The following is a 24,797-nucleotide window of genomic DNA, read 5'->3' as shown; positions in this document are numbered from 1 at the left end:
TCTCTCTCTCTCTCTCTCTCTCTCTCTCTCTCTCTCTCTCTCTCTCTCTCTCTCTCTCTCCCACACACAGGCGCAGACCTCACCTGCCCTTTGCCCCATCCTAACTGCTTTGAGCAGCCGTTGATGTTCTCAACATTAAATGCATTTGGAGAAGTTGTATGGAATGTGTACAATGAATTAAAGCTGCTTATATGCCATTCATTTGTTTTTTCACGAATCGTGACTGCATGTTGTTGAGTAATGCACAGAGAGATTAGCTTTGTGTCTGTGGGTGAGCAGGGAAAGGCTATGGCCCCAGGGCAGCCTCCGGGGGAAAAATGTTCCCCTGACACAGATAACATCCAATTCCTCCCCTGTGAAATGCAAAAATCCATCCTGACATCAGCAAAACTGTTTTATCATCCTGTATCAGATCCTGCTTCTCTTATCGTTTTGTTACACACACTTACACGCAAACGTCCACTTCCTCGAAATCAAATTTGTGCAAAAAAGGAGGAAGATCCTGACAACTGTTCATGTTTCCCCCCACATAAACACTTACAAAACACTGAACAACATTAAGTGTTTAGTTGTCATGATATAATAATACCTTATGGACAGTGATACAGATAAATGGATGCAGATTTGATGATGTCCTTGACTATGTTAATGAAGGTGATGTTCAATTCATGGCTGACACTATACCTAGATAGGGATAAAACACCTTGTTAAAGTGGCATGGCACCTTTTTAAACTTCTTTTCATTGTGTCCACTATGACACTACAGTTAAAGCTACATTTTACAACAGTTTGCTTCATATAAGGCATATAAGATAGCCTTAAAGGGATACATATCAAATTGAGTCCATTTGAAAAAGTACCACTTATAATGGAATCTGAGCTCGCAGAAATCTGCAGAATTGGTTTCATGCCCGCTGTGTTCATTTATTAAACATTTAATAATGAACACAGATTTGATGATGCTTTTAACTACTAATGAGAGTGCAGTATGATCTCTGTAACATTTTTTTTTATCTGTTGAAATGCTTTTCCAAAAGCTCAAATTATTAAACCAAGGTGTTGGCATCACCAAAGTCAGGGGTTCGGTTCCCAGAGAATGCATAAACTTATATACACATGCGTAAATGTGAATTCATTCCACAGAATTTCACATTCTTCGAAAAATGTGAAAAGCGTTCACAGATGCTGTCTTGACCTGCTTATAACTCTCATTTAGTACTCATAACCGACCATCTGTACATTAAAACACTAGCTGACAGATATATTATTATCTTAGAATTGAATGTGCTAACCTGTGTGCATTCTGAGAGTGGTGATGATGATGATGGGATACTGCCGGACGTGTTGGCTCGTGTATGAGAGATTCTCGTCTTGCCCTCTGTCTGCTAACCCAGTAAAAGGGTCCTTGGCCTATTAATTGCCTTGACAGTGATAAAGGAAACAGAGGGGGATGCTATTTGTCTTTAATGCAATAGCTCGCATATTACCCAGAGACAAATTGAAAGTGTTTCCTAACATGAGCTGCTCTCATTTTTCTCCTAGCCTTCGAGAAGGTGAACGAGGTAGGTCATGGGTAGAGACTTGAGGGTGTTTGGGGCACCGGTGGAAGGTTTTTGCACCTCATTCTTTCTCGTGTCAGCACGGAAGAGACCTGAATATGTGTGTGTCGTACGTATGTGTGGGGCCAGCACCTGTGAGCAGTCAGGGGTCAAATGTCAAGGAGAGGGCAGGCCCTAAGTGGCTAGAGGGTGTTTCGGGTGTTCGAAACAAATGGAAGAGAAAATAGGCTGTTCCTCTGTGAAATGACCATTGTTAATCCTGCCAGCGACACGTGGCCTCCTGTCCAGTCTGCTGTTCTCTGAGTCCGCCTACTCACAAAGATGCTTCACTCAGCTGCTGACCTTGGCTTGCCCTGCCTTACAAAAGCAACAAAGATGAATGCCTATTTGGTGAGCCGCTCGCGCCATTATCTTCCACACTTGTCATTTCCTTGAGTGGCTCATCCTTACGTGACCTGCACTGAGTCAGGTCTGCCCTTTCTCTTTCTGCATAATGTCCACATCTATAAACTCCTTTCTGCAATAGAAACAGGCTTGATTTTGCAGGGGTGCTTGAGTATGTAAAACTGTTTCTTTCTTTTTTGCACTGCATCCATATTCACTTTTAAATTAAGCATCAAAATGGATTCTTCTCCATCTTTGAAGTGTTTACAATCCTTTATTAATCCTTTCTTTAGACCTTGTATGATACCCACACCAAAAGATGTATAGGAAAATCTGCATTAATTTGGTCATCCTGTGGTTCATTGTCATGGTTTTACATTCACTGTTATAATAAGTTGCAAATATAGTAATGCCATTTTTAACATTTTTAAGTCCCATTGCAGCATAATTCATAATTACTGATTTTAAAGTGATTATTTTTATGTTTTCAGTGATTTTGTTCTGAAACCCGGAATGGATGAAAACTTTGGTGATTAGTGATCCATTTTTTTTTTTTTTTTCAAACACAAAATTTTATTTTTTTGTGTGATCTGTATTAGATCAGTGTTTTATTTATATCTTACTGGTCTGAGCAATGAGTCCCATGACAAGCCGTCAAATCTGAAAATGTTTGTCTGTGCCGCATAAGACTTTATCACATTTAAAAGAGTCTGATATTCAATCAATGCAGATTAAATTGCCCAAGGTAAGACTATCTTTTCCAGTTCTCACATTCTGAGGAAACAGCTAAATACGATTATGCATATGGGCAAATTATACAGAGATGAGGATAGTATTAATATGCCATAATTATTTGACAGGATACACTTACACACCGATTAGCATATCAGCAAGACCAGACAAAGATAGAAAGGTAGTGAGTGAGAAATGAAAGGAGAACATTGCGAGATAAGAGGCTTCCCCAGACTTCCCCAGGGGGGGGGGGGGGGGGGGGGGGGTTCCTGACATTCTCAAGAATATGTATATACCGTATATTACCAAACAATTTTTTATTTTATTTTATTTTAAGAAACGAAATTCAATTATGTCCAAAGTTTTGACCTGTAGTGAACTAGCTGGATGCTAAACATGTAATGCTACAGAGAAGATGTCTCTTCGTTTTGCGGTATAAAAACTGCAGGAGTGCAGGTCGGCTCTTGTCATTGAATGGAACTTGTAGATAAAGTGCTGAGTGTCTGTGCTGGGCATCTGAGATCTCTGTATCTCCATGTTTTACTGTGTATAGTAATACGTCTATCTGTCCTCACGCGTGTCGTATTGGCTCCCTGCTATCAATACCCACAGTGTGGTGTCGTCCTGACTAATGCACTTCTGGTTAGTGCATACATCATTGCCAATTGCAATTGCCATATTGATTATCATCATCACAGGAATCTTAAATCACATTGACTAATCTCAGAGGAGAGATGTTTGCAACACTTATTTGCACGCAGGTGGTCCGGCTCTGTGTGAAAATATTCTTTTATTGCGCTTGATTTTTGCATTTATTATTCTTTATGCCATTCCAATATTTTTCACTTCAATTTTTAGTGTTTAATAATTAGCTGGAAAAGAATTCAAACGGTTCTGTCTGTGTGCATCATGTAAACGCTTATATAAAACATTCCAGGAGCTAGCAGAGTAAGTTTTGCCAAGTTAGTTTTGCATTTTGTTAATTTGTCACATATATAATCATTATCCGTTTCAGTTTTAAAGATGTTAGCCGCCTTTACCTAGAGTTCTCTTCAATATACTGCTTCAATTTTGCTTTGTGAGTTCTTCCGCCATTAAGGAGTTACTTGGCAATTCTCAAATCTATGAAGGGTATGTGAATTTGTCAGCTGTGTCATCCAGCTCGGATGTGAGCTCTGATACGGCCCCAGAGGATATCAAGTCTCCGACACATGAGTCCGTAATTTTCTGCTTCCACGTGCAGGATGCCATAATAATCAAACTAAAATGAGTTTGTAACTACCCCATCTCTTTTGTACGGCTTCACTCATGCCCACTGCCCTAATTGAATCACCACCGAGTCACTGTATCAATTCTAACTTTGGTATTAGGGTTTAATCAGGCATGCCGGGGACCAGCTTGGTGAGGTGAGGGGGTCCTTTGTGTGGCGCCCATCTGTTTGTGACACAAGGCCCAGTTGGGACCCAGAGGGTGCAGCCAAGACAAAAAAAGAAAAAAAGAAAAACAGACAGACACCCTCCTCGATGGCTCAGAGTAGGTGCTAGTACCTCCACCTCCCCCAAATGCTCTTTATATATTTCTCACAAGGCATACAGCCTGCCAGACACCCAGAATCTCTTTTGTAGAATATATTCATTCCCCTCTTCTTCCTCCCTGCCTAATAATTTTGCATGGCAGCTCATTGGGTCTGTGATATCGCAGTGACTGCTATTACAGACTAGTTGGGGAGGGCTGCTTTATTTGTCCCTTCAGTTGCAATTGATTGTGACAGTGGTGTTGCCCCCTGCCCCGCCTGTGTGGGAGGAAAAGGATGGGGCTTGAAGGAGGGGGTGCCGTTTAGGTTGGCTCCAATTTGACTCTCCCATCACTCAGCCAGGGTCACGACCCCACTGTAAACGAGGCTGAATGCTTAGGGCAGAAGGGTGCACTGTAGATACCTGATTTTGATGTAAACTAGACTGATCAGCAATGGAGGAGACCAGTTCTCACTTGCACTGGGATGCTGAGGACATTAGCCATTTTTCCATGAAGTAGCGCTGAGTAGTGCCTCCCGCAGAGAGAGCCTGTCCCGGCTCAGCAGGTGTAGCTGATCATGGTGCTCGGAGCGTACGACTGGAAGAGCACAGCCACAACCCAAACAAATGGTGTTACAGGCTGTCGACACACACTCCCATATGGATACGGACACTTTTTTCATACTAATGTGACTTTCAGTAGTGTATTTGACATTTTTAAACTTGGAAGTGGGGTTTATTTGGTGGGAATTGGTTGATTTGTTCAGTTTATATGAGTCAAATAGATGACAAGAAATTAAAATACTTATTGTGGTTCAATTTGTATCCGTTAATGCATTATTTATCATAAGCTATAGAATACTTTTAGTGCATGTATCTATCTGGGTTAACATTATTATCTACATATATTAATGATTTCAAGTTGATGTATTGCAAGCAAACATGGATTAACAATGAAAAAAATATTGTATTTATAAAAAATAGTATTAACCTACACTACTGTTCAAAAGTTTTGTTTTTGAAAGAAGTCTAATTCTCACCAAGGCTATTTATTTGATCAAAAACACAGTAAAAACAGTATTAAAACTTTAAATAACTTATTTTGGTTAGTTTAGGGTGCAATTCTCACTATTACCTAGTTGCTTATTAGCATGCATATTACTAGTTAATTGGCTGTTTTTTGTACTTATAAAGCACATATTAATGCCTTATTCTGCCTGACCATATTCTATATCACTTAATCCTACCCAATACCTAAACTTAACAATTACCTTACTAACTATTAACAAGCAGTAATTAGGAGTGTATTGAGGCAAAATGCATAGTAGTTAACAGTGAGAATTGGATACTAATCTAAAGTGTGACCCTTATTTTAAGTAATTTATTTTAAAATGTAATTTATTTCTGTCATGGCAAAGCTGCATTTTCAGCAGCGGTTACTTCAGTCTTTAGTGTCACATGAAGACTGGAGTAATGGCTCCTGAAGTGAATATATGTTATATTGTTTGTTCATGATACCTAATGCATTAACTAATGTCAATGAATTTAACCCTATTGTAAAGTTGAACAAATATGAGTTAATTTGTGCATCATACTGGTTTAAAAAAACAACAACACACATTTCATCTGTCTGGCAGCATAAATTCTGCGTAGAGTGTATATGGTTTAGAGTACTGAGCACAGTAGATCTGTACATCAATCAGTTGGATGTTTACACTGGCAAGTCTCGTTCTCATGTTTACACATTCCCTCAAGTCAAAAAGCTCTTACCACAGACTGCTGGTAGTTAGTCACAGCTTACTGCCAAGTTCATCGAGGGATGTGTGGAAAGGTTGGAAAAGGTTAGTATGATGCTTTCCCGTTGAGAAGCACTGGCATGGTCTGCCTTACAGATGGAGGGGATGGGTGGCTGTCACGGCCCCACTCAAGCAGGGGGTGACGTGATTGTGGGTGTATGTGCGTGTCTGCGTACGAAGTAGTGAAAGTGTGGTAGAGTGAATCCGAATGGCCCTCTACAGTCTCCTCCTCAGCCGGGCCCCATATGCCGGTCCACGCTGCCCTCCCTCCCCTCCTTCTCCTCCTGGCCTGCCCTCTCTGTCTACACTGGCTGCACAAATTAGCACAATGTGCAGGCAGGGCTCCTCAGCTGGCCTCCACACCCCACTTGACATGGGCCTGACCTCTCCAGTGTGTGCCTCTCTGGCCCGACTGGGCCCTCTCTGGCTGCCTGTCACTCCCACAGCCCGCCCTGGCTTCGCCAGCTAAGGGGGTGGGGCGGGGGCGGGACACAGACTGCCAGGTCTGGGTGAGGAAGTGGGGATAGATGGGAACTTGCAGGGGCGGCGGACTTTTGAGGAGCCTCTGGGGTTGCCTGGTCAATTAAATTCACATTGTGGATAAATGATTTGCAAATGATATACACACAAGTGTCTTCGAGAGCTTTTTTCTCATTGCCTATTAACAAGTGAACTAAAAGCAGGGCTCATCTGCCAATGCACTATAGATAGACACTTAACTCTACAGGACTCTGATAAACCAGACTGTCAGTGATGCTAAAACCAGCCCGCCGTTCTTCCACTGTTTGGATAAACAGGAAGGCCTGCTCCAATCCCACACTATATATTGAGCCAGAAGTTACTATTGGGTCTTACTATAAACTACTTGCTATGTGTGTATTGTAAGTGTAACGATTTTTTATTTTTATTTTATTGAGCTGTAACATCAGCACTAAACAATTGCAACGTATTTATGTTAGCATTTTATGTATTTTCATGTGATGCCGTATCTATATGATCTTTGAGGCAGCCGGAGACACATGCACACACATGCAAACATTCATCAAGCAGACACGCTCCAGTCTTGAGGGCGTATACAGGAGGTTGAGTGCGTGTGTCTGTTTGTGCGCATTCATGTGCTTGAGTGAAAGGCGTGTAACAGTCCCTCTGCCTGCTCCCTGAGGAGTAGATGATACTAAAGACACTAAACGGGACCCCGGCGGTGAGAGGAGGGAGGAGGGGTGGGGGGCTGCCTTAGCCCTGTGCCATTCTGCTCCTTTACAACTTTACAAAATAGGCTTTTAATTTTGCTGAGCGGCTGGGGCGTGTGTGTCCTGCCTGCATCAATCATCATCATGGGGCTGCAGGCGCGGGGCTGCTCCCTCGGGTCTGCTCTCCTTCTGCAGCCTGGAGCTTGCAACAAGCAACTCTCTCTCTTTCTCTCTCCTGTTCCATGGCCTCGGCTGCCCACAGCGCCGCTCTGTGTTGTACCGTGGTGGATTCAGCTCCTGAAGGTGTAACAGAGTGAGTGTGATCATCTCGAATGCAGGACATGAGAGATGACTTCCCTGTAGAACATCTGAATCCAGCAGACTCCTTGTCTGAGATTCATTCAGATTGTTACACTCCGACGTTCATGAATGGAAATGTCAAGGTTGAGGTAAACAAAGTACAGACTACCCAAAAGGTCAAATCTGTTGATATTTGGTAAAGAAATAGTTCACCCAAATATGATAATTTAATTATTTACTCATTTACTCATAACCAGAACTTGTCTGTATGTTGCTATTTGTTTTATTTAGTATTTTTGTGTTAGTACCAGTATAGATTTTTTAAAATAACTATACTTATAAGTCATACAACATCTGTCAAGTTCAAAAAAAGAACATAAAACCCCACAACAGTATCATAAAAGTAAGCCATAAAACTCCTCTGCTGAAAAATAAACTGCTTAGACCAGCCTAAAATGGGCTTGCTGGTGTCCCAAACTAGTCAGTTGGATGGTTTTAGAGGTGTTTTGGGTAGCTAGAATATATGAAGACCAGTTTGGCCAGACTGGAAGACCCTCTTAAACCAAATTAGGCTGGTTTAAGCATTTTTTAGCCGTGTTGTGCTGACCAAAATCTGAGTCGTTATTCACTGGTAATCTTGCTACCCAATGCTAGCCCATATTCAAAGCTCAAAGAATTATGCTATTTTTATGTATGTACTTGGGCTAGTAATTAACCACTTCTTCACGTATATTGTAATTATTAGATTTTATGTGTATTTATATATTGATAATACTTATATTTATATTTTTTTCTGTTAGTAACAACGGCAGTGAGCAGTGACAACGACTTGTGTATTCCATAAGCAAAATTAACATTTTATGGGTGAAACAACATAAGGCTTATACCCGTACTTTTACCTGACGTTATATAATTCAGAGTCAGTGCAGCCTCGCTGTGGCCTCTGGGTGTCCGGGTGACACGAAGCACTGTTCTGCTCTCAAAGGGCAGATGGAGTGGCAGAGGGCACACGCCTCAGGGCATTACTGATCTAGGACACTGGCGAGTATACACTTCTGTTAGCAAACATAGCCAAGATCACAAAGACACACATCCCCTGACAAGATCCATGGCAGCATTCACGCATTTCACGAAACGAGACAAGTATAAATGAGAAACAATCCACAGTTATTGTGTTGTTCCCTTTGCAACCCCATAAGCAAAAACGATTATACAAGAGTCTCCGTTTGACACCAAAACAAACTCGAATGAAAATGGGTCGGTGAAGAGCCAAGAATGTAAATCTCTTTAAGTACATCAAATGATCCATGATGAATCTGTAGGCGTCCGTATACACAACATACGGCGGTACCAGTCGGCAGCTCTAAAGCGAGGGTTTAGTATTAGATTATACGCAAAAATGGGATGTAACATCTTTCAATAAGTGAGCTAAACGCGGAAGGAACTTGGCACAAGTGTAGAACTGATATGCTGCCTAATTAGGCTATGAGACTAAATCTGTGTTGATTATTTTGAAGCTCTGAATAGCAAACATATACCCATATGTTTAGTATCTGAGGACAGAGTAATGTAAATGATTAGCCGACAAATTCCAAACCCTATTTTAGGGAGGAAAAGAAAAATGTAAATGCGGTGGCACGGATGACTCCTCCTTCATTTTGACTGGTAACAGTAATTCAGTAACAGCATGAGGTGAACGTCTGATTGCTAGACAATGAGAGCAGTGAAGTGTGTTGCCGGTCTTGTAACACATCTCAACTGTACTCACGCTTGACATGGAACAGAGTGTGTCTCTCTTTCTCGGTCCCTGTCTCTTCTTCTCCTTGTTTCTTTTCTTTGACTTTCCTCCAGCCCCCCCATCACCCTCCAAACCCACTCTCTCTCTCTCTCTCTCTTCTCGTCTCGACTGCCGGGGGCTCTAATCTGATAAAGTGAGCCGAGAGGTGTGATAAGGGCGAGCCGAGAGCAGCAGGCCCCCCTTGCCAGGCCGTTTAGTATGCATAGACCTCAGCTATCTGCTCCGCTGCACCTTGACTCCCACTGATCAGCCTCCCTGACAACAACCCCCCCGTTCCCTCCGCCCCCATCAAGCACATGCCCCTAACAGCACCCTCTTGCCCTGGGGGAGAGAAAGGGGAGGGCTGGGACACAGGTGGAGGGAGGAGACCCGGTCTGTAGCGGCCCATAACTCAGAAAAAACCCTCTTCCACCAAAATGGTGCTGGTGCTGGTGCCGATGCCCAATCAAGTAAAAGTGGGTCTGGACCTTTATAACACTTAAAATAAAATGGCGAAATCATATGATATTGTACGAGTTTTTTTTTTTTTTTTAAATCATTGTTCAATTTAAGGGTTGGGTAGGAGGTTGGACTTTATGAGTAGGATTAGGATGTTCTTTTATGTACACATGCTTCTTACCGTTTTTTTTTTTTTTTCGTTTTTTTTCGTTCTTTTTTTTACAAATTATTACTACTTTTTGAAACTGAAATGAACCAGGCCAAGACTGGAAAATCTGTGATGTCTTCAAGTACAGTTTTCAAAACAACACTATCAAAATACAAGACTAAACATAGATTGCTCCCTTAACATGCTGTGAATGTGTCTTCATAGACTACATTGATATGATGCGACACACATCGAGTTGACAAACACATTAGTATTTTTGTCTCGCTGCTACAGCCACTTTATCTCCCCGTACATCCGAACTGAATGTATTTTATTTGTCAGTTGATTATTATAACTTTTATTTATTAAATATTTCAATAACCAATGTTGGATCAAAGATAGCTTGAATACAATGATGAATACAATCCATAATTGAATACGATGAGGACAAACAGACACCAGATTAAATTCCTTTCAGTATTACACTGCACAAAATCCTAGTCTTATTTTCCAGTTCAAATATCTAAAATAAATTCAAGATCAATTTCCTTGAGAAGCAATACTCTATAACATATTGCTTTTTAAGTAAAATAAGTTAAAAGCAAGTGAATATTGACTTAAAATCGTATCTTATGTAGTGTTGCTTCTCACGTACATCTATCTACTTTTAAGGATTTAGATTTTTTTTTTCATTTTTTTTTTTTTTCATTTTTATAGAACAACTTAAAAAAAAAATGTCGTCTTAATTCGTTTTCAATCAGTGTAAAATAAAAAGACGGATATATTGTTATGTACTAATATTGTCCGTTGCATAATTTTTCGGCTCTCAAGTCAGTGAAAACGTGAGCCGGTTCTAATAAACTTGTGCATATTCGCGCTCCAGCACCACCAAAAAGTACATATCTGTCTCAGTATATCTGTAACTTGTGTCTTGTTATCCTCTCACTCTTGTTATTAATTGATTGCTCTACTTTCTTTGTATGTTTGTTACATGTTGGCACAGTTTCCAATCATTTTGCTTTTTTTCTCTGTTTCTCTTTCTCTCCTCCTTCCTGTCTCCTCTTCCTCCCACTAGTCCCTGTGCTGCCACTCACATGGGATCGTGCTGCTCGGTGATAATGGCAGTGGGAGAGCCAGAAGCGGCTATCCGCCTCCGGTGATGCTGAAATGGGATTTGGGCCGTGTTTGGGCGGAAGAGGTTATTATGGATCAGGGGGGCCTGGTTTTGAAGCAGAGCTGAACTGGGCCACGGTACGACTATAACGGCCGGGATGTCTGTTAGCTTTCCTCGCTAACAATAGCAGATAAGACAAAAGTGGTTGTTTGCCGTCTGTCTCTTACACACTGGCCCATTAAAGGTGTGCTGTTATCTGATAAGCCGTGAGGGGTGTGATCACCTACACACACAAATACACACCTCCAGTCCCTCATTCGGGTGCTCACTCATGACCTCAAACCCGTCTCGCTCGGTCCACTGTGCAACCACTGAAAGAGAGAGAGAAACTAGGGTTATTTTGTGGCTCTGTGTTTTTTTTTCCCCGTTGTTTTGTTCCCATTCAAGTACTCTCTCCAAGCTTATTTTCCTTTATTTTTATCGTTCAATCTGGCTGCTAGTCACACATTAATCTAAATTCCAAACAGGGTTCCTCCAGTGGCCTTATCAACTCGCCGTTGATGTGAGCGTTGGCCCAGGAGAGGGGACGCGGGCAAAGGGGGAAAAACAACACACAGCACAACAAATTGATGTGGATCTGGGAGTGAGTGAGAGAGAGAGTGAGTGAAAGAGAGGGAGAGAGAGAGAGAGAGAGAGAGAGAGAGAGAGAGCTTGCATGCATGCTTGACTATTGCGCCAAGCTGCATCATGACTTTAGAACAGGTGTGAGACTTAATCACAGGTACAAAAATGTTCTCAGAAGACTGTCTCTGTATAGTCGCTTTGAATGTAATTTGCAGTGTTGCGTAGCCCACTGCAGGTTTGTCTATAAATATATTACATTGTTGTCCACTTGATGATGGTGTGGAATCAGGATAATGGTTGTTTACGCTTATATGCAACAGAATTGCTCAGATTGAACAAAATTCTAACTAAAAGTAAACATTTTCACAACATATTTCACAAATATTTCTGAAATCAAAGGTTGTTGGTTGTGACTTTTAATAAAACAACAAGAAATCAACATAATAATAATAATATACTGTACATCATAATAATAATAATACTTGTTGTTTATTTACATATCACTCAATTTGAAAATTTTAACCTAATGTAAACATAAACATTTTCACAACAATGTAATATTCCTGAAGCCCAAAAAGTTGTCGGTTGTGACTTTAAAAAAAATAAAGAAAAAATAAAGAAAGAAATCAAGTACAAAAAAACAACAACATAAAATTCATTCATTTACTCACTCGATTTTGTTTTGTTCATAAGTCAGTGTGGTCCAATGTTGTCCTGTACCCCAATCAATGTCTAACATTTTGGGTAATCTAACCCTTTAAGCTAAATGGGTGAATGGTGCACCGACAGTACAATGTGTGTTCATCTCGATTTTTGTGGACTTGCTGTATGGGCTTGCAGAACTGCTCCAGTCATGACAAGGTGCCTCTGAGTGGTATTACCCAGCTCACGCTGGGCCGGGGCTAAGCTGAACTGCCCCCTGTCCTGTCCTGACAAACTGTGCTGATAAAGTCCCCCTGGAGCTGCGTCGCATCTTTAAATTAGTCTCCGCTTGTCTCCCCTCAGCTTCTGGCTCAGGTAGACTCCCAGAGAACTGCCAGGGGGAAGTTCACTGTAATCTACAGACTTAGCAGCAGGGTGCCACACGTTCCCCTGCCAGTGCCGTCCTGAGTTGAATAGGACATCCTCCTCTTCCCTGCATACTACAGCCCTGTGTGTCTGATGTTTCATTTCACACTCGTTTTGCGAAGACAAAGCCAATGATTTGACAATTACATCTATAGAATTAACCCCATTGTTACCACCTCATGTTTGGCTATAAATGTTTATATGTTTGTTTTCTTGAATTATTTTCATTCATCCTATTACCATTTAGGTCAGAGCTGGAATAATTAGGGCTATACTGAAAACTAATAATGTTATGGATTAATGTGGGAGAACTTGACAGAAGCACATCATTGAGTTGGACAAATCCATGATATAAATGGGCAGACAAAGCACAAGGCAGTCAATACGGATTACAGCTAAGCCTCTCTTCTTTGCCGGCGTTTGGACTGGCATTGATAGGCTCTCACAGGTCTGCAAGCCCACACTCTGCCGGACAGGGGGCGTGGAGGATTGGGCACTCTGCCACGTCACCCAGAACGCCCATATCCCTCCTCATCTCCTCTCCCCCCAGCCAAACCCTAAAGCCCATACCCCAGGCACTGTGCTGGCACAACCTTGGCACGCCGGCGCCAGCTGGGCAAACACTCAAGTCATTGACAAAATAAACACCTTTCAAATAGAGGCAAAACAATACGACAGCCTGACACAAACAACGGACTAAATAAATCATAAGTGTGATGCTGAGAAAGGGGAAGAAAAATGGGAGAGGAGAAGGACTGTTCAGAAGACAGACAGGTATCATGCATCATGCGTTGACAATATAAAGCAAAACTTAATAAAAAGTCAATAAGGATTGCATTTTATTTTTGGGCCAACAACTCACAGTGTCTAATATTATTTTAAACTTTTTGATGCCCAAATATCCTGATCCTCTTGCAAGGTACCCCATTACTAACATATATATATATATATATTTCTTCCCCATCCATTTCTTCCCCATCCACATGCACTGGTAATGGGAGAGGTTTAGTGACCCACTTAAAATTAAGATTAATTAATTAAATTAATTAATTAATTAATTATTATATTGATTAATTATCATACAGGACAGACACATTTAATTTTAATCAATTTCTTTCAGGGCGAAGTCTAATTGTCTTTTTAATGTTAATATTTTTTCTTGTTCTTTTCTCAACTTAAAGTAAATATTTTGTAGTTTGATTTCCCCGAAAAATGTTTAACTTACTTTATTAAAACATTTCTTCCCCAATCCCCACCAACCTGACACAGCAAATCTGGCTCAACCAATAGTGTGTGTTTAGTGCGGGACTATCTGTTAGGCTGACCAATGGACGATACTGTTTAGTAAACTAATCTTTTTAATTTATTATTTATTTTATTTTATTTATGTGATACAAATTGTTTTTCAATTCCATTTAAGTAGTGCAGAAATGACACTTCTGAACCTTGAAATCTAAAAATATTAGTCTCAAGTGCCACACACAGTCCATTGCCTCTCTTCTACTGTCTGCACATGTTAGCAGTAAACACGTTTACAGCAAATAAAGGCAATTAATCCAATAATGGAAGAATGCAGCAATCCCCCCTCTTTGTGGGATGAGAAAGGAGGCGAAAATTACTAGAGTCAAGGCGGGTGGAGATTTTTATTCATTTTATTCATCCCTCATTCATTCAAGCTTGTTTTATAATTCTTTAATTTTTATGTTAATGACCACTGGTAGCTGAATGAGACCATTTTGATGACATATCTCCAGTCTCGATCCATGGCCAGCTTAGCGGCTGACGAAAATAGCGGCGAAATCCAGAGAATAATGGGGCTCGGGAGGATTTTGTGCAGCTGAGGCTTTGCATTCAAATGGGTGGCCATCTCAGCAGAGGCCCCGCGCCGCTTTATCATGTCTTTACAGCCAGCAGCTTGTTTATGAATAAAAAATGTGGCATGAAACCAGAGGAGTGAGTTGTCTTTGTTTTGTCAAGTGTGCTGAGACAAAATGCTTCCCGCTCTCCTCGCTCTCTCCGTTTCTCTCTCTCCATCTCGAGGGACCTGCAGGGGCAGCTGAACCCCAAGCCCCCTACCTGACGAACTGTTGCCATGGGAATTGCTGTCCCTTGGTGATCCTTTGATGCTGCCCACCCAACCCCAATCTCACAAACAAACCCCGCCGCACACTCCGAACAAGGGTGCGCTGAACACAGCCGACGCCAAACGCAGACACAATCCGTAAGCTCACCCACCCTAGCATTTTCTGCTCACTCCAACAAGTTCTGTTAAATATTCATGATGTGTGACTACAGGCGGGTTTGCACCCCCTCACGTTCCTCCTGCCCCCCTCTGTCTCCCTGAGCCTTTGTTTTGGGACTTCTGCCCTCCTGTCCAGCCTTTAAAGTAAAAGCAGTGCAGAGATGACAGGCGGATGGCTTTTGATGGATTTATTAGACCTCACCAGTTGTCTTTAAAGTCAGCAGTGAAGGGAGTGCAGAGCACTGGTTCATCTCTATATGATGATCACTGTTCACAGACACACACACACACACACACACACACACACACACACACACACACACACACACATTAAGTTTACACTTACCATAACACCTCCATAAATTGCTTATAGTGCAACAGGAACACAGTGTAAGTGACAAAGTGTGAAGATGGTAGGCAAAATGTGGTTATGCTATTCTGGCTTAAAATAGTTAATTGTTTAATGGATACAGTAATAATGCAGTATATACTGTATGTCCTATATATATATATATATATATATATATATATATACACACAGTATATACATTTATATGCACACATATTTATAGTATTCATAATGTTTTTGCATAATTCATTTTAACATGGATATTTTTATATATCTATAATTTTCATTCATTTATTTTATAATATATTTTATTAAATGCATGTTTATACAAACACACACACACCTTTTCAAGAAAGCATTTATTTAAATTTTCAAAAAACCATCATATGGGTCAAGGAGTAAGAAGCGTATTATTTCCCATTACAGGCCCGGCTAGTTCCACACAGGCTAGTTCCACACAGAAGGCTATGTGTGTGTCTGGGGCTAAGATGATTAGCAGGCTCAGTGATTCAGGCAGGCTGGTATGTAAGATGCTGCCCCAGGGCATGCGGGGAGGCTGAGGGGGCAGGTGGGTGGCTGGCTGGCTGTCTTGGTGTTACCTGGGTGGCGCAGCATGTCGGGCGGGCTAAGCCACAGCTCTCCTTGCCTGAGTGGATCGCTATAGCTGTGCCAGCCTTACTACCCTATTCGATGCCAGCCTGCCCACTGTACCATCTGACACACATTCACACCTTTCCCTACTGGGCACCGTCGGCCTCTGCCACCATCCCCGAGCGCTCGAGGCTACTAGCGCACACGCCACTGAGTGAGCACGTACACTGTGTCGCTATCTTCTTGAAGCAAGTACTTTCACGTGTGCTTGTCAAAAGACAAAGTTATCCACAAGATGACATTGTGCATCGCTTGTGGTTGTTTGTCATGTGCCCTACACTTTAGACACTGAAGGAGAAATGAATGGAGAGTGTTGCTGATGCCAGTGTGTGCCAGACACCTGCCAGGCGCCTGTTTTCATGTGTTTGTGTCAATGTCAGCTCAGGACTCCAGGTCTCTGACACAGGTTACCGACCCAGCAGGACAAGCGCCACTTCTCGCTCGATCTCTCGCCCGACTGGGAATCACCTGCCCTTGCCAGCCAAATCACTGACGTATTAAAAACCTCCAACAGTCTGCCTGTCCATATGCCCATATTAACTCAAATATTCAGTCTGAAAGCACCAGTATAAGCAACTTCGGGCATCATTTGCAGGATCGCAAATGTCGGATAATTACTTCAATATCGACACACATTGCTCTCTCAAGGCCCCAGAATACTTAATGCGAAATTGAAGAAAATGATGTTCAAAAAAATTTAAAAATACATAAAATCAGGCCAAAACGAAGTTCATATGGAGTTCGTTTTGGGAGTTTGAAACAGCTTGTCAAAGCGAACTTTCCGTAAAAGTCCGCTCCGGCCGGTAAACACTTTCAAACTACCATTAGTCTGTGGTGATTACGTAAAAGGTGTGCTCTGAGGCACCGCTTTCTTTGACTGGTGTACCAAATTGCAGAGCTGGTGCAAACATATCCACATTGCTATGATCAGATGCTTTCTTAACTGCTTTTTTCTCACCGCTGTCATTTTTGTTGTATTTATTTTATTGAGAAAAAAGCGGGCAGCGCATATTTATCTAAACTCCGTTCTAAGCAGCAAAGGGGGTGACAGGATGTTCGCTAACAGTATATCACCGAAAAGGTATTTCAAACTTCTTTTTACCCTAAGCGAAGAAAAAAAAACTTTACATTGAGTATATCGTGGCCTTCACAGTTCAACCTTTGTTCTTAGCCTTCCCAAAAATGCTATTGCACTCAGGATACATTTTCTCCTTATTTCCTCTCTCAACAACATCTTAAATTCATTCCAACCCTCACCATCCATACTTATAGTGGCTTGCAGCTTCATCTCTCCCCCGCCCCTCTCTCTCTCTCTCTCTCTCTCTCTCTCTTTCACTCTTTCTGTCTCCGTCCCCTCCCTATCTGCCGGACTCAGCAGCAGCTCCTCTAATCTCTCGCGCTCCGGCGGTGCAGCACACGCTGGCCCCTCATGGGCCTACAGATGCCCTCTGTCCATGGGAGCACTTCCTGCGCAGGTGTGCCATGGGGCAGGGGCAGCACAAGACAAAACGCAGCCATGCCAGGCTGAGTGTCCCAATTCGTCACCCAAAGCCACCCAAACAGCATCGGTCCAGATGCTGCTTCATCCACGCGCATCTCGTCCTGAAGCACGTATCTGGTTCTGACAAATTTTGATAGTTGTACTTTTTCTTGTGGCTGGCATCTCTTAATCAATGTTAATTGGCTCCAATTAACATATGTTAATTAATGATATTTACCTCAAATTAAAGGTATGAATGGTCCCAGAGGGTTTCCTGTTCATCCAATTAGAACCAATTAGCTGCAATTAACACGTGTAAATGAGATGCTATTGAGTCCAAAACAAACAGTGTGTAGCCTGTGCGATTCCCATTCAGTTTAACCTGAGCTGAGCACACACACACAAACTCTGTTGAACACACACATATACAAGCTCTGTTGGGCAATTTGGCAGGTCCATGGCCAGAATTTCAAGCTTAGCCATCTGACACTTCTAAGCAGACTGCATTTATATGAGGTGCTGCTATTTGACATACTGCTATCTGCTATGTATGACTTTTGTATGTTTTACTTGCTATAGTGCTTCTAAGGTTCTTTACACACACGCACACACACACACACACACACATACATATATATAATTCATTAAAAGTCTGGAGCTTTTCTTAATGTAAGAAATTATTGTGTAAAGAGGGTCGGTTTTTAAACAGCTATTGATTGAACAAGACAAAATAGTGTGTGAAATATATTAGGATTTTAATGCTGTGTAAACAGGCAGCAATAGCCAAGTGAACATAATACTGAGCAGCAGTTGTATAGCTGTGTATTATGAAAATATCCCACCTCTTCTACATAAAAACTTCTTTTATGGCTAAATAAATGTGCCGTGGGTATCCCAGACTGGGCTCTTTTAGCCAGCTATACCATTTACTTTAGAATATTACACATTTTCAAAAACCAAACAGTGAATTCTTTACCAGGGTATTAAGACTCAAGGGAAGCCATTTTTCATGCCTCTTTTCAGTTCAATTATACCAGCAGCAGAACCAAGGTAGCAATCAGCATGCAAAGTTGACATCAATAACTTCTATACACCCTCTCTATATCTGAATAGATGCAGATTATTTCATGTTGGGCTTGAATAAGCGCGCGAGCCTTTTGAAATCGACGTCGAGAGCAGAGTCTAATCTGAGTTTGCAGTTTTTGGAGATTGTTGACAGCAATCTCCCCTAGCGCGGTGTGGTTGCGTTGCATTAGTCTCCAGGTTTTACAGTGGAAATGGAGAACGCCTCCGATACTTACCATTTTAACAATCAGGGGTTTCTGAGCTTTGCGATGGGGGGAAGAAGCCGCTTTGTTCGGTGATAAGAGCGGAGGGGGAATATGAGCAGAAAAGGCAATCCAAAGGGCTGAACAAATCTGGGAGCAGTATTATGGGATGGTAAACACGTCTACGGCTAAGAGGGAGCAGATTTGCTGTTTCTTATTTTGGGGATGTGCTGTATTTGGAGAAGAGCACAAAGGGTTGAAGGGCATCAAGGGTGGGGGGATCAGGGGGTGTGTCTTATTGGAAGACGGGCAAACAAACCAAAGGGGTAAAGCAAGAATTAAAGGACAGGAAAATGTCCCACTGTAATTCTCAACTTATGTACATGCAAATGAAACAGCTTATGGGTTTTCACCATACCTTTACACTTTCCTCTTGACCTGCCCCAATGAATTATCTGTTCTTCAGGCAGTGTTCACACACAGGACTGTCTGGTGTGGCTTGATAGAACTAAGTTTGCATAGGAATTCATAGAGAATTTCACTTCATTGTTTAAATTTTTACTTACTGCCAATTTTAGAATATAGTTTTTTTGAGAAACACAAAATTTTAATAATTACTTTATTTATAGTGCTTTTTTAAACAACCACCTATGAGTGTGATTTCACAACACAACATTGGACAAAAAAAAATACACACACTTAAATCATTTATTTGTGACAGATTTATTGAAATTTCCAGGGTCAATAAAATTGAAATTGAAATGCAATCAGTTTTTACTTTGTAACAGCAGCTGGGCACACAGCACCATACATCCATATATATTTCTCTCTTTACATTGTTCAATTCTACCGTAATATTTCACCAGCTCTCTGATAATCATTAAAACCATGCAAGTCAATCCGCTCACACTGTTTATTTACAGTCAAATCCATTTCTGTCACTGATCCACGCAAGATCCAAAGAGAAGTATATATAAGCCGTTTAAATGGGGAAAATCTTGCAAATACTGTACAATATATCAGATTGGTGCTCACATGTTTTTTGTGCTACGTTAATTCTGCTTTCCATCTCTTACTCAGAACAGCGAAGGTCTATGGGGGCTTTTCTGTGTGTGCAAAGCTGTCCTGGCATTAATATTTTCAGTGTCTCAAGCTTACAGAGAGTGAACTCTCACCCCTCCCCACTGCTGCCGCACAGAGATAAAACTTTCCACTTCCTTTTTTTTCAGCAGAGAATTACAAGAAGAAGTCGATAACACCACCACAATCAGCTTTTACACTGAGGATTGGGCTCAGGTGAATAGCATGGGACTTCTCTGTAGGCTGACAAACAGGGAGGACCATACAGCGCACCTGTGGGATTCGGGAAGACCACTTCATCCCATTGTGAACATGACCAATGAAAAGAAATATCCTATCAAGCAGGCTTTTGTCTGTGCAAGGCTACAGGAGAACGGTATTTGTCTGGCTCTCTCATCGCAGTGAAGCTAGCTCAATTACATTATCTTGTGCTAAAGGAAGTTCCAGGGCATTCTGTTGGCAATCAATCAATCAATCTTTCAGTGTGTATCTTGATGTTCTTTCTCAGGTCTGAAATCTCTGACAGTGCAGAAAGCCACACCCAATCCTCTATCTGTGTCTGTGCATGGACAAGAGTAGAACACTTGAACTGTTGAAATCAGTTTAAACATAACATTTAAAAAGTTGAAGTTGTGTGTGTGTGTGTGTGTGTGTGTGTGTGTGTGTGTGTGTGTGTGTGTGCGTGCGTCTGTGGCCAGGTAAACCATACAAGATGGCATTATCCAAAATCCTTGTCCTTGTGGGGACATTTCTTGGTCCCCATGAGGAAAACAGCTTATAAATCATACTAAGTGATGTTTTCAGAAAATGTAAAAATTGCAAAAAAGTTTTCTGTGATGGGTAGGTTTAGGTGTTAGTGTGTGTGTGTGTGTGCGTGTGTGTGTGTGCGTGTGTGTGTGTGTGTGTAAATGAATGTTAGGCCTAATAAAATAATTAAAAACAATAAATGTATTATTTTACAATACATTAAGGCATGAAATCAATAGTAGTAATAAACAAACTCTTTTACATAACATTCATTACTCAACTGGACATTGCTATGAGTTCTCATACTGTTTGATTTTTTCTTTTACTTTTAATATGGCCAACTGCAACAGAATTCATGTCGGTCAAGAACTTTCGAACTAGTGAATGCAACAAAGAGGCAATTACAGACTCAATTTCTAAAATTTTAGTTGAAATGTAGTCCTTGCATATCAGATGATGTACAAAATCCTATTAAATATTTAACAGAGCAGCAGTTGATAGCAATATTCATTCAACACAGATGCATTTTTATGCATATATGTTGCACTATAAGTAACCAATATGTGCCCCAGTGTATTGGATAGAGCTTGATTCATTGAGCCTCTTCCTTTTGTTGCAACATCCTTACAACTCTGCAACCGCCTGTCTATCTTTAACAGATATATAGTTATCTAGAAATGGAGAGTGTAGGTGAGATTTATGTTCAGACTAATGCATACACTTGCTGGTCTACCTAATCGCCCTTTCGTGAGGCTGGTCGGGAAGCGGGAGAGACGGTGAACCTGTGATGCTCTGATAGGGGATTCCTGCAGGCCTGATTAGATCTAGGGCATGTTTGTCTTCCAGTAACGGGAATTACTTGATTTGTAAGAGGTCTGGCTTCCAGCAGCATTCGAGTATTAATTCCCACCCACACCCTGAGGAGGAAGCAGGGAATACATATGAAAGAGCTAGGATCTTTTACATCCAAGGAGAAGTCAATAAGACACCATATACTGTGAGGGTATGATGCATAGATCTCTAGAAGGTGAATGGGGAAATGCTGAGATAGGCAGATATTATTTTCTCGTATTCAAATATATAAAAAAAAATATTCTTGATATTTCATGACAGACTGAAAGTTTGATTTTCGACCTAGACTATATAGCCTACATAAAATATGCATATGTATATAAATATAAATGCAAAATTAGACTATAAATATATAAATAGAAGTATATAATTAAGATATATATTTATATAGTTTATATTCAAATAAACGTATGCTATATATACTAATATATATATATATATATATACACATTTTATAAAAATATGCTTCCTTTTGTATATATCTTAGTGCTGGGCAACGATTAATCGCGATTAATCGCATCAAATGTTTGTTTTAACATAATATATGTGTGTGTACTGTGTATTATTATTTTGTATATATAAATACACACATATGCATGTATATATTTAAAGGGATACTCTACCGTTTTTTCATATTAAACTATGTTATTCCCTTAACTAAGACGAGTTGATACATACCTCTCTCATCTCAGTGCGTGCACTTTTGGAAGTACTTCGACTCCTCTTCCTCTCACTTCTGTCAATAGTGGAAAGAGGATCAGGCGTGACTTTTTACTGCGCCAGTCGAAGTACTACCAAAAGTGCTATTACGCCATACATTATAGTTATCCTTTTTAACCCGCTTAGAAAAGCGCCACGTTTTATTTTGTGTCACCATTCTTGGTCGTATAACTACTCGTGTAACTGTTTTTAAATAGGGAAAACGTTGATGTGTTTGGTCACTTCTAAATTCATTGCTGCTAGATACCATTGAATATACTGGGGTAAGCTAAGTGCTTTCAAAGTGTCACCGCGCACTAGAGCGATTAAGTGCACGCACTGAGATGAGAGAGGGATGTAGCAACTCGTCTTAGATAAGGGAATAACATAGTTTAATATGAAAAAACGGTAGAGTATCCCTTTAAGAAATAGATGCATGTATATATATATTTATACATAATTTATATTATATATAAATATAAATATTTTATATATAAGTAACACATTTTTCTTAAATATATATGCATATGTGTGTATTTATATATATACAAAATAATTATACACAGTACACACACATATATTATGTAAACACAAACTTTTATTTTGGATGCGATTAATCACAATTAATCGTTGCCTAGCACTTGTTTCCAGAGGACTGTAATTTTATAGCCTATTTATCATGTTACGTATAGATGAAATTTGGATACAACTACATCCATGAGGCGACTTACACAGTCTGTTCAGACGCACTGTGATTAGGATGCCTTAAGGGTATGTGCTCTTTTAGGTGATATTTTCAAACTAAGGTCTGCTCCAGCGGTCTCTGCCATCTGGACCCAGCAGACCCGCAAACAGGTCAAGGTGGGTGCCATTCCCATGGCCCTGACTGCCTGTCACTATGCCAGTGTGCTAATTTACAGCCAGCAACCCCCCTATCCCGTCCTGTCCTGCCAGCCAGCAACTCAAGGGTGTGAAGATGCCAACAACATGCACCGCTGAAGACAAATCAGCCACAGTCTCTCGTAAAACACCCGGAGGTCATGACCTCTTCACCTTTTCAACCCATCACTCCAAGTCATACAGCCCTACCTCCTGCCATGCCTACCTGATGGCCCATTCAGGCACAAACACACAAGAGGAAAAACTGCTCCAAACAAGGTAACGGTCTCATCTGAGCCCACCGTACAGAGAAAACTATTTGCATGCCCACCCTCTGTTTCAGCTCTCGAGACGCAGCAGGGGGAATATGAAAGTCTGTAGTCTGTGAGTAAAGCAGCCGAGATATCTCAACACACGTGCAGTGAGGAACTGCTGGAGTACAGTGGAACAGCACCTCATTCAACTAATGGCCCTGGAACAACAGGAGGGCCAGCAGCAAAAATGGGTTTGTCTGGCATTTGGCATTCTAACCAGTTTCTTGGCTTTTGTTGTCTGCTGGAAATGAGAATATTTTCTTTTCAGTGCATCGTGCAGTTTTTTTTTCCCCCCTCTGTGTGAGCAGTTTTCTACCTTATCGTTCAACTTTTGTCCACTTCAAATGGGAATGGTTTTGAGAGTCTTGAGTAGGACTCAATGTCATCATCTAACAATAATTTTCTCTTTATCACTAGTTTGCTTTATACAGTATCATAGCTGAGATGAGCCAAGCACTACCAATCCTGTCTTTGCCTTGTTGAGGTCAACATTTGCTAAAAAGTTTGTAAAATATTTGTCCTGGACTCATACCTGACAGAGAATGAGTTAATGGACACACAAATAATGGCGGATACACTATGAGCTCAATGTTTGTGACCGATAAAGCCACAGCCAATGCAGATAAGCCACTCCCTGAAATAAACTGTCCCATTAAAATAAAATGTTGCCCATATAACGAATTGAAAACGTTTGTTTGGATCCTGCATAATTTGGAGGGGATCCAAGGCTGGTGCAAAATAAGATTATTGGCAGTGCATTATAATTTATTCACAACCTCATAAGAGCATGCATCCTAAACAAAACTCTGAAGCATGCTTATTATTTATATGCAAGCCCTAACAATAAATTGCCACCTTATATTTCTATTTTAAACCAGCGTTGCTGTGGTTGTGTGGTAATGACTAAGAGTGAGAAAATTTGGGGTATTGCAAGGAATCCCTTTATAAATCTCCTTAACGATTACTACTGCGCGTATGGGTTTAAAAATGGCACTGTATGCACATGTATCTGGACCAGTCGAGAACATCACGTATTTATATGCTCGTGCTCAGTCGAGCGCTCTGCTCTCACCGGCCCTAAATCCCGACTGCGCCTGCTGACGTGAGGCATGCTGGGGTGAGTGCGTTTTGCCTATGCATTAGCCATTCATTTCGTCTGTCTGACACCTCTCCAACATAAAACCGTACGGCGGAGGTAAAATATCTCTCTCCTGGCGAAAATAAAGCTTTGTCTCCCTCCTGATCTATAGGATATAAAATAAAGCCATGGCTTTGATGGTGGCTTTACCTTATGCAGGGCTTGCTTTTTGTGCACACAAAGGCAATGAAGATGAATGAGGAGGGATTGCCGAGGCCTTGTCTCCCGTGGTCCTTTAGGATCACCCCCTTTTCCTGCGTTCGCTCCAGACTCTCAGAGAAGTTAGTCAGGACAGGCAGCTTTGTTATTGATCCGAGGCAGTCGATTGCCACGAGAAGGGATGTGTCCGGTCTTTTCATATTTTCTGTTTTTAAACTTGGATTACATCGATTAGCATCGTTTACTTTTTTTGTAAAATTGAAAGCTTTAACGT

General features: G+C 41.1%; 1 protein-coding gene across 1 annotated transcript in view; it reads left to right on the top strand.

The window, feature by feature from the left end:
- The window catches only part of LOC311091014 (uncharacterized protein), a 114,451-nt gene extending 92,923 nt beyond the window's left edge, over nt 1-21,528 (top strand). The window contains exons 3-4 of the mRNA XM_084126724.1: nt 10,935-11,110; nt 19,885-21,528. Coding sequence (XP_083982850.1) covers nt 10,935-11,099 — 165 coding nt within the window. The 3' untranslated portion in view covers nt 11,100-11,110; nt 19,885-21,528. The remainder of the gene's footprint in view (nt 1-10,934; nt 11,111-19,884) is intronic.
- The last annotated feature ends 3,269 nt before the right edge of the window (nt 21,529-24,797 follow it).

The sequence above is a fragment of the Abramis brama genome (genome assembly GCF_963993115.1).
Source record: "Abramis brama genome assembly, chromosome: 10".
Lineage (NCBI taxonomy): Eukaryota > Metazoa > Chordata > Actinopteri > Cypriniformes > Leuciscidae > Abramis > Abramis brama.
This window is presented reverse-complemented; position numbering and strand designations above follow the sequence as displayed.